At 38.6% G+C, this 11,151-nt stretch overlaps 1 protein-coding gene across 1 annotated transcript; it reads left to right on the forward strand.

Annotated features, from left to right (window-relative positions):
• The first annotated feature begins 426 nt into the window (after positions 1-426).
• Positions 427-7,625, forward strand: LOC117408801 (ras-related protein Rab-33B-like). The gene is made up of 2 exons (XM_034014115.3): positions 427-964; positions 3,801-7,625. Exons 1-2 carry the CDS (start codon positions 737-739, stop codon positions 4,245-4,247), a joined length of 675 nt encoding a protein of 224 aa, XP_033870006.3. The 5' UTR covers positions 427-736; the 3' UTR covers positions 4,248-7,625.
• Positions 7,626-11,151: the final 3,526 nt, after the last annotated feature.

Here is an 11,151-nt window from a genome sequence, read left to right on the forward strand (position 1 = left end):
GGAATCTTGCTGGACATTAATGATCATGTAACTTAGCAATATTTAAAATCATGTCTGCTGCTCTGCTCAGTCACCGTGCTGCTGGACTCATGTAAGCTGTTTTTTCATTCCGTCCTTGTGTTTGAAAACACTATTTAATGAGAGGACAACGTCAGACAAACAACAATGTGAAAGTGACAAATCAATCATAACTTTACTATATATATATATATAGGGGTAGGTATACTACCATCGAATCAACCCGTGCCATCTACAGAACGTCATGTCACGTATACATTTTACATTAAAAAAAAAATACCTTTTTTTTTTTGGACGCTATTTAAGTAGTGTAATAGTTACTCATTTACACTCTCAATGTGCTGCTACTCTCGTCTTTCCCAACGGTCTTAAAACGAAGAAATAAAACGTTATCAACACCGTAGTATAACACAGAACGAGAACAAAGTGCTTATCGGGTCCCTCTAGTGTTGTAGTTTAGTATCCACTTCTGTGTGGACCCTACTCTCGCGAGTCCATGAGCGTGTTCTCAGTACGTGGCGACCAAACAAACATATCAGATTTTCAGTCGGGATGGCGTCGTTTGGGGGGTGCATTTACTAGTTTGTAACCACACATTTTAATTCATTGTAAAGTACTAGACGACCTGTGGATGACAAGATCTGTGGACTGTGTTTTATTTTAATCTTAAAAAAAAAAAAAAAACATATCACGGCGTTTTTGTTAGTCTGGCTGCAGGATGTTGGAGATGGAGTCCTCCCTAGAACTAACCAATTCTCTCGCCGCCTCGTCGCTCCCACCGCCTCGGTCTCGTATCTTTAAAATCATCGTGATTGGCGACTCCGGGGTAGGGAAGACGTGTCTGACCTACCGGTTCTGTGCGGGCAGGTTCCCGGACAAGACCGAGGCCACAATCGGAGTAGACTTCAGGGAGAAAATTATCGAAATCGATGGAGAGAAAATAAAGGTAAGGACTACCGACAATAGCACATCGGTGTGAGGTTAATTTAAAAAAAAGTGTACAAATAACTTTGTGCTTCTGATACAATATCATACAAATAAGTGAACAAATACTTTACACATGTGGGGGTACCTCGTTTGATAATATGCTACTGTAACTTTTAGATGTTGCACGCAAACTGATGAATTTGGATTAGGTCATACTTTTGCAGTGCTAGCTGGGTGAAAACATTTACGATATTATAACATACGTTAAAAAGACAAGCTTGTTGTACAGGTCAAAACAAGAGAGATCATATTGCCAAAGCGTTCTTTTTATTCTGTACATACACAGTGATACAGTATCAACTAGCCAAGGGTTTTATTTAGGTATTATGAATTTACCAAACTTTCAAAAAGTGTGTTTGAATCAGAGTCCAAAAACTTAATATGCTTTTATTTTTTAAACACCTTTTCATATCATATATTTTAATAAAAAAACACAATGAAAACACATTCCATAAAAACTGGTTCTCTTTATCCCACACCCACTGCCTTTAAATATAACACAATCGGTTACTTGACCAAATGAATTCCTCCTCACAATGTGTAATGCATATTGTGTGGCCTAGCTTGTATTGCCAAGTTAGTCGATCAAAACTTTCCTTTTTCTTATGAAGTCTGGCCAAAAAAATGAATGACACAGCTCTCATATGCTGCCTGTCATTTTGATAGTGTTGTAAAAATATCCTCTCCAGGATAATTTAGTTTCTCAGCAATTTAAAGATGGATCTGTGATCTAGCTTTCTATTTCTGAAACACTCCCTACAACTTAAAACAGGACCCAGCGTAGGAGTGCCAGTGTGAAGGTGGCTTATAAAGACTCTTCATGCTTTTAAAAAGCACAGACATTTATCTTGGATTTTTGGTTCTGTGGAGAAACTAAAACATTCCTTCTGGCTAAGAATAAAACAATGTCCATTAGGAAAAACACAGTATTTTGCAAGTTAAAGACAACCTGTGTGATACTGCCTTATTGTTTTCAAATATCAGCCCTCACCGTATGACATACTCGGGGCTTCTGTTTTTCAGTTTATATTAATTTAATTTTTCAGTGCTTATTTTATTTTATTTTTCAGCAATTGTATGAATTTATTTGGGGGGGGGGGCTTTTTATATACTGTACGAAATTATTGTTTTCGGTTACTTTCCAAAATGCTTGGGTGTTTTTATTTTCTGCCAAAATATGTATATTTGTAACTCGACAGTATTTGCACACTTAAGTTGTACCTTCTTTCCTTTGCTGTCTTCCACAAAGAAATCCTTCTGGTCACGGGCACATTCTTCTGGGGTTTTTGTGTGTAGGCATTTTTTTACATGTCGGAGTCTCCAGTAGAAATATAGGAATATGCTGTCACTCAGTAGTTGGAGTGGGTTCAGAACAAATCAATGATTGCTACAACTCAGGAAGGCGGGACATTGCCCAGCTGCCCTGGGAAACATATTTATTATTAATTTTTTTGTAGGTTTTATGTTTTAATGGGAAATGGGTGGTCAACGTGAATTGATTAACCATTTCCACTGTTTTCCGTTTATTGGCTTTAGTTTTTATCAGTTAAAACTGAAAATCGGAAGCCCTAGACATACTGTACAAGCAATGACACAGAGTTTGCTGGGAAGGACAGAATCCTATCATGCCTGTACCTGAAAGAGCTTCAATTGATTTTTTCTCAAACACAAATAGGTTGGTAAGAGCACCGTGTATATGGAGTGAAATAACTGTCAAAGATATGTACCCGTAAAATTAATTTGTAAGTTTGTAAAAAAAAAAAAAAAAAAATCCAAATGTACTAGTACAACTCATTTTTGACAGTTATTTGATGCTCACAAAAAGAACCTGTATGTGAAGCTCAGGCATCCACAGCCGAATGCCAATGCGATCAATGAGTATTTAAACACATGCGCAAGTTGCTGCTTGCAGTCTAGTGCAGAGGTAGGCAACCTTAGCTCTTCCAGTCCATTCCACTGCAGGGCTTTGTGCCAACCAGAACTTGAATCATTTAATTTACCTCCAACAGGGTTACCAATTCAAATGCAGTATTCACAATGGTGGTGTTTGTTTAGCTGGTTATTTTTCTTATTTGTTTTCCTTCGTAATACATATTTGCGTAAAACGTGTTGCATGCACCGAGGCAATTGGGGGGGAAAAAACGGATATAAAAATAAACTGTTATACATTTTAATAATAAAACTGTGGAACAGTACATGTCCAGCTGAGAGTGTGCACAGTGCAACTGAAATACAGCTCTCCCTACACTAGACTGCAAGCGGCAACCTGCATGCATCTAAATACTCGTCGATCGCATCGGCATTCAGCTGCGGCTGCCTGAGCTTTGCCTACAAGTTTTTTTGTGCGCGTGAACTGTCAAAAATGAGTTTGTACTTGTAGTTTTGAGTTGTACTCGTGCGCTTGGATACAAATTTATTTTTTAGAACTTACTAATTTATTTTACGACTACAGGGAATGCTTTTTACAGGTACAAATCTTTTTTTCGAGTCTACACATTTTTTTTTTTTTTACGCACACAAGTATTTTTGACTGTTATTTTACTCAATACGTGTACAAGTTCACTTGAGTGCACCATTTACATGAAAGCTTTTGAACAAATCCAAAAGTTTTTATACAGAATCTTGTCCAAGTTCGTGGTTGGCATGTGAGTATTCAATTGGCATCATTTCAGCTTTTCCCAAACTTTATCTTTTCTTTGAGGAATAACCACAAACCCTGAGAGTAGATAAACTTGGAATTATGTGCTATGTTTATGCTCAATTATTAAACCAGTTCTGTTGGTGTCTTGTTTCAGGTCCAGCTATGGGACACGGCTGGGCAGGAGCGCTTCAGGAAGAGCATGGTGCAGCACTATTATCGCAACGTGCACGCTGTTGTCTTCGTGTATGACGTCACCAACCCCACCAGCTTCCAGAACCTGCCATCCTGGATCGAGGAGTGCCGGCAGCACTCCCTGGGCAGCGAGGTGCCCCGACTCCTGGTGGGCAACAAGTGTGACCTGCGAGAGTCGGTCCGGGTGAGCACAGACCAGGTGCAGAAATTCGCCGACTCCCAAAGCATGCCGCTCTTTGAGACCTCGGCCAAGAACCCAGACGACAATGACCATGTAGAAGCCATCTTCATGACCCTGGCCCACAAACTCAAGAGCCAGAAGCCACTGATGCTGAGCCAGCCAGCTGGTGGGGAGAACAGTGTGCAGCTAAAGCCAGAACAAAAGCTACCTGGCATTTGTTGGTGCTGAACCTGGTCAGTGAGGCTCCGTCTTTTAGTCGTAGCATATGGCTGGATGCCTCCTTGGTCTTTACTGATGGGAAAGGTTCCTGTAATGAGGGGGGGCATCCTGAACTGAGGGGGGTATTCTGGGGTTCTTGTACTGGGGTTCTTGTAATGAGGGAGGCATCCTGGGGTACATGGGGTTCCAGTACTTTATAGTGGCGCTCCAGTAATTGTTGCTAGTCTAACGGTTAACTTAATCTGGCCTCCCAAATGCATGGTTTTATTGGACTATTTTAACACTCTTACCTTGAAAGATACTGTAAGGTTACATGTCGGCCTCAGAGCCACGTTTATTTTGCACAGTTTTAGAGAGCACAGTCCCAGTTGTAGGGAAGTAAATGCAGAAATGAAGGGCTTGCAGTGCTCATCATCCAGGAAGGACCGTTCTGTTCAAGTTGGAGCAGACCCACCCAGATGTCACTGTTGTGATCACCTTGTGGGTTTTAAGAAGAGGCAACACTAGGATTATTTCAAAAGTACAGCTGCACTAATTTGGTGGTTAAACAAATTGATGTGATACAAACATGCTACCAAGAATCAGCCACGTTTCTTTAGATCCTTTATTATAGCAGACATTCATCAGCGCTGCAACATCCAGTGATTGAGAAATGTCCTCCCTGCCAATCGGTCTGGATGTGTTCCTGTACCTATGAGCACCTTTCCTTCAACTTGAAAATATCAAAGATACACTCAGAAACACTCTAAATTGTCTCTATGCACAAATGTTTTAGCCCCGTACAACTACCCAAAGCTAATGTTAACTACCTTGCTCTTTGGTCATTTAAAAAAAAAAAAAAAATTAATACTTCGGTAGAAATATAATAGACAGATATTTCCCAGCTGGCCCTGTGGAAGTCAGGTGTGGTTTTTTTTTTTTTTTTTTAAACAGGAAATCGGTGCCAAGACTGCCTGTCTGTATTTGTAAAATACTGTTTCCAATCAAGTGCATTTTTATTTTCATTCGATTTGCAAAAATAAACGAGTCTAAAGCCATGGAATCAGGGATATAGCTACTGTAATATCATGAGACAGACAGCTTATCTATGCATGTTTCAAACTCTTACGAAAAAGTCAAATGCTTTGATTTGTTCTGTAATAGCTGTACGTCGTTTGTCTGCCCTTGTTTTCAGTTGCTACGATATTCACCACCAAAGTACGTTTTCGAAAACTGTTTGGCCTCTGTCATAGTACTATGGTTAGGGGATGTGATTTTTGTCACTGTAAAAATCCCAGCTAAAAACAGACAATTTCACAGAATGCCCATGGCTACAAATATTTGAACTTAAATATATTTATTCATGTAATGTTTTAGTATTTGTGCAAAGTAAACATATTATTTTTATTTGTTTATTTAGCAGACGCCTTTATCCAAGGCGACTTACAGAGACTAGGGTGTGTGAACTATGCATCAGCTGCAGAGTCACTTACAATTACGTCTCACCCAAAAGACGGAGCACAAGGAGGTTAAGTGACTTGCTCAGGGTCACACAATGAGACAGTGGCTGAGGTGGGATTTGAACCGGGGACCTCCTGGTTACAAGCCCTTTTCTTTAACCACTGGACCACACAGCCTCCTTGATATATGTAATGTGTTTTCTTTTAACACACTGCTTCTAGTCAAAAGTAAACAGATTTTATTTTTTTTATTTTTTATTTTATTTATGTATACCTTGTCCAATTTGTAAAACAAAAAATAATAACCTGAACATTGAAAATTAGTTTTCTTTAAATGAATGTTGTGGTTGTAAATTGGATTTTGCAATACCCTTGTTGTTCATGTCTATTTAAACACATCTGTGGTTTTGGTAGTACAGGATGTACATTAAGACTAGAAGGGTCGTTCTGCATTTACACTGTTGACAGGTTCTGTTAAACACCGCAGAGAAACCACTGCAAGAGCTGCAAATCCAGAACTGTAAACCATCCTCCCTTTAGGCTTTTCAATATTGAGTATATGCAGAGGTATATTTTCTGCACAAAAGACTTTGGTTAATTTGAAGTTTGTTTCTCTGCTCCCGCTGCTTTTATGACATTGCTTGGGATATTGCTCTGCTAGTTGCCTAGAACTTAATTTTGCCACTTTTTATAGTTCTGTGTAAGTATTCACCTTTATTTCACCTTTGCTAACCGCTTTAACTTTGCACTGAAACCAATTCAAAAGATGTGAACGACGCATTTCCTATTTTCACGTGGAAACAAATGTCAAAATTCACGGGTGTGTGACCACCGTGACAAAATCACATCCCTAATTATGGTGTCTGAACTGTAGTATATGTCTGAACTATAGCTGTATTTGCAAGGTTTGGTGGCATGTAGGATTAGAAATGTATAAATCCTAGGAATCTAAGCCATATCTAATAAGAGGAATGGTCTGAACCCAGGTAGGGGATGTACAAGTTGAACAGTGGGAAAGGTTATAAGCTAGTGTTTCTGTATGATCAGTCAATGGCTGTCTTCTGTTGTGACATAATATTTCTGTTTCTATGCAGTAAATGGCTGTGAACGTTTCACTGTGATGTCTCAAACACTTGTCACTCACGGCCATACAGTACATTGGATTGTACTAGTTTTTATTTTTTTACTCTGAATCCCCTGAATATTCATCACGACTGTACTGACCAATCTGTGGATCGTGCACCAATGGAAATGAGGCTAAGGATATAAAGGATATTCACCCCTTGGCACATGGGGCATGTTTTATGGTTCTGTTCCTTTGTTAGTCATTGCTAGCTTCTTGATTAGTCATCTCCGCACTGCTTGTCAGTAGATAATGAAGTCATGCTGAGAGACACATGAAAAGGGACAGGACACTGTAACCTTTGTGTTGTAATGTAGTTTGTTTTGTTCTAATGCAAAATGGATTACACACAGTTGATTTTCTTCTCTAATTATGACCATGTTGGAGGCTTGAAGTCTTACAAATTAATCCCTCTAAACAATCTGTAATATGAAGTGCTTCCTTAATGCTAAAGTGAATTGTACTTTTTAATTAAAAAAAATAAAATAAAGTAATGAAATACTCACTTAATGTACTGGTGGGACCTGTGTCATGGAAAGTATATCCAAATAAAGGTATTCAAAAGGGAAATCAGTAGCTGGAAGTATTTGTTTTTTTCTGAAATGTTTTTTTTTTTAACACAGCAAGGGATATTGAAAGTGTCAAACCCTAATGAGATTGTTGTGTGTTTTTAAGCAGGAATATTACAACATGACTAGACTAAGGAAACACTGCTTTTATGTAATTTTACAGTCCTTTTTGTTTTACATTGTTTTGTGCAGGTAGTGATTTTAAAAATGACTATACATGCTAATATTTTGAGGTGCAATAAATGTCAGCATTTTAGTTTTGTGTTTCTTGTGTTCTGTTACATGTTTGATATAACCATATCAATCAAAATCTAAATGATATACATTGCAATATCTTTTACTGACTTTCTGACACATGTACATAACAAGTATGATGAAAGAGTTGAGGACCATGACATGCAAAATGTACAGAATAGTTTAGAAATAGCAATGAAATGTTACACATTATTTGATAAGCAATTCTCCAGATATATGCACAAATCTAAGTGACAGACACATCCTTCACAAAAGGCTTGGCCTTGGCCTTGGGCTGGGGGGAGGGCAAAGAAGGCATTTAGAGGCCCCCTCTCCATAATAAAACTGCAACAAACTTTAAAAAAAATCAAATCAAATAAAAACCTCTGGCATAGCATGGATAAACCTTGTGGACCATTGGATATCATCTAGGCTTCATTTTTGTAAAGATATCAACAAGGACATCAAAATCAAGTTCAGATGTCATTAGAAGCAGACCACTCTGGCGAGGATTGGTCATGAAACACTGGCTACATTTGTTTTCCCTCTAAGTCCGTTTTGTCGCCTCTAATCAGAATAACAGCTTCCGTCTACATTTTTGCATGAGCACATTCTTTTAAGCCTTGTAACTTCTCACAGATATTGCCATTTGGGGGTACCCCTGGCAATCTTAGAGGGGGCAGCTGCCCCTGTCCCCCCCAGCCCCAAATGACTCCCCTGTTTGAGTATGTGTGCTTGTACAGTGTGTTGTGTGTGTATGCTAGTGTCGACATACTCTCAATAGGTAATCTATGTTTAGTGCCTATGCTCTGTTTTTTTTAGCTATACTTCTGAAAATAGTATGAAGTTTTTTCATTGATTCATTCATTATCATGATTATTATTACTATTAGTTTCTCTATTTATTTTTGAAGGTATGTGGAACTCAACCATCTTGGAAAATGTTACAAGACAGTTGATCTCTCCTGCACATAACCACTAGATGGAGCTGTTTTGACAGATTTTATTACTTCAATTGACTTGCTCCTTACTTACCTGTTATGATATGCTTTTTACTGTTATAATGATTATTTAAGGAAGAAAAAATCCTTTATTTTGTTTTGCTTTTGTTTTGTGTAATATTATTATTGTTGTTGTTAGTGTATTTGTTGTTTACTGTTTAAATTCAGTAAAATTGTGTTTATTCATTTCCTGAAAAAATGACCCTGCATCCTCTCTGCTCCACATTCTTTCTATATTAGATCAATTTGGCAAATTCTCTGTGTATAAACAGTGTAAATTGTTCCCCCATAAACTTGGCTGCCATAAATGTTTCATCTCTCCACCTTTCCTTTAAAAAAAATAAAGCCACATATTTGGGTATCACAATAACACATTCCTGTAATGACTTCTTCAACCCTAATTTCACTTCATTACTGGAACGCACCAAACAAGACTTTGTGCATTGGTCCACATTACCTTTAACGCTTGCTGGCCGTATTAACACACTACCTACATTTTTCTATTTCTTCCAATGTATTCTAATGTTCATTCCCGAATCCTTGTTCAACTCACTTGATCAAAGTATCCCCTCTTTTATTTGGAACAAGAGGGCTCCTCGTATGCACAGAATCTTCCTGCAGAGACCAAAGCCTTTGGGAGGAGTGGCACTGCATAACTTTCAGCTCTACTGCTGGTCAGCTAACATTCTTATTGCCTACTGGTTACACTCCCATCGTGACCAGGCTGGCCCTGCATGGCTATGTATGGAAGCAGCTTCATGTCAGTTTACATCTCTCTCCACTCCACTCTGCTCTGCTCCTGCTTGCCACTTTCCACCTCTCAATTCAGTATTAACCCTCTAGTTCCACAGTCACTCAGGATTTGGGCACAGTTCAGGAAACACTTTGGGTTGCAATATATCTCTATGCCAATCACCTGTTCCCCTCCTTGTCTGTGGGACCTGGCCTTTCATATCTGGCACAAAAAAGGTATTATGTCTCTTTAAAGACCTATACATTGAAAATACTTTTGCATCATTTCCCAAAAATGTTATCTTTCCAGAACTAATTTTTTCTGTTACGTACAGGTCCGGAATTTTGTCCACAACAAAGTCACACAATTTCCTCCGTTACCCCCAAAATCTCCTACTGCTTTTATACTTGAGTGTAATCCAAACTGCAAAGGTGTGTTTTCAAAAATATACACCACTATTTCCCCCCTACATTGCCCTTCACTTTCCACAATACAATTATTGTGGGAAGCAGATTTAGGTTTCAATGCCTAAGATGAGGTGTGGGAGCAAATCCTATTTCTGGTTCATTCATCCTCTGTCTGTGCCAGACATGGACTGATATAATTTAAAATTTTACATTGCATCCATTTATGTAAGACTGAATTGGCTAAGCTCTTCCTGGATTTGGACCCAGCTTGTGACAGATGTAAGCATGCGTCCGCCTCCCTTATACATATGTTTTGTTTATGTCCCAGGTTGGCTCCTTTCTGGACCTTCATTTTTTAAGCTTTTTCCCAAATTACTGAAACAAACATTGATCCCTCTCTGCTTATCGCTCTTTTTGGTGTAATGCGCAATGACATCCCTCTGACCAAGTTGCAGTCAGATTCCCTGGCCTTTGCGACGTTGCTTGTCAGACCCTTAATTCTGTTTAACTGGAAGCAAACTGCCCCACCCTATCACATCCACTGGGTTAGGGATGTCATGCAATTCCTTAACCTTGAACAAATTTAATTCACACTTCGGGGACACACAGAAAAATTCTATAAAGCATGGCAGCCCTTTTTTATATTATTTGAACTCCTCCAGCTCCTTGAGCCAGCTGAAGACCTGCTAAAAGCTTTCTTCCACCCACTGTTCTTTGCATCCACTGAATGTGACTCAGTTTTCAGTTTTTTTCTCTTCTCCTTTCCCACTTTCTTTCTCCTATTTTCCATCATTTGCAGTGTGCATTTAAGCTTCTTTTAGTGTGTACATTTTTCCCCCACTGCTGATTGCTTTCTGTAAATGTACTTCTGTTAATATAAAATCTAGAAAAAATAAATGAATAAATATTACCACAAAAAAAAAACAATCAAGCTGTACATAGATGGATCAGCAGTTTGCAATCACCAGCATTGTGGTTAGTGTGTATTGCGCTTTTGCCGTCTGTGACAATATTCAAAACAAATAACATATCAAATTGTTAATTATTTTTTCTGAAGTGCCTGGAAACTTACAATATTAAGTAGGTCTGTGCTTCCCTAATATTTCTGCTAACCTTGGTGAACTGAAGAAACAAAGATGTTAATTTGCTTTGTCTCACACCATGTATCACGCTAGGGAAATAAGACCAAATTTGGTTAAGGAAATGATGTAAGATGGCAGTATATCAGTGCTGTCCGAAGTAATTTCTTTGCTCAGAAACGCTCATCGCTGATGCCATGAGTACTCGAATACCACCTGTCGAGACCGTCAGGTTTGCTTGCAGTACTGTTGCGATTGTGTCCTGTACCATCTTTGGATTTGCTTTGTTCCTGAAGAAAATTGTCTGATTATTTTTGAGAAGAAAACAA

The sequence above is a fragment of the Acipenser ruthenus genome, chromosome 2, assembly GCF_902713425.1.
Source record: "Acipenser ruthenus chromosome 2, fAciRut3.2 maternal haplotype, whole genome shotgun sequence".
NCBI classification, from domain to species: Eukaryota; Metazoa; Chordata; class Actinopteri; order Acipenseriformes; family Acipenseridae; genus Acipenser; species Acipenser ruthenus.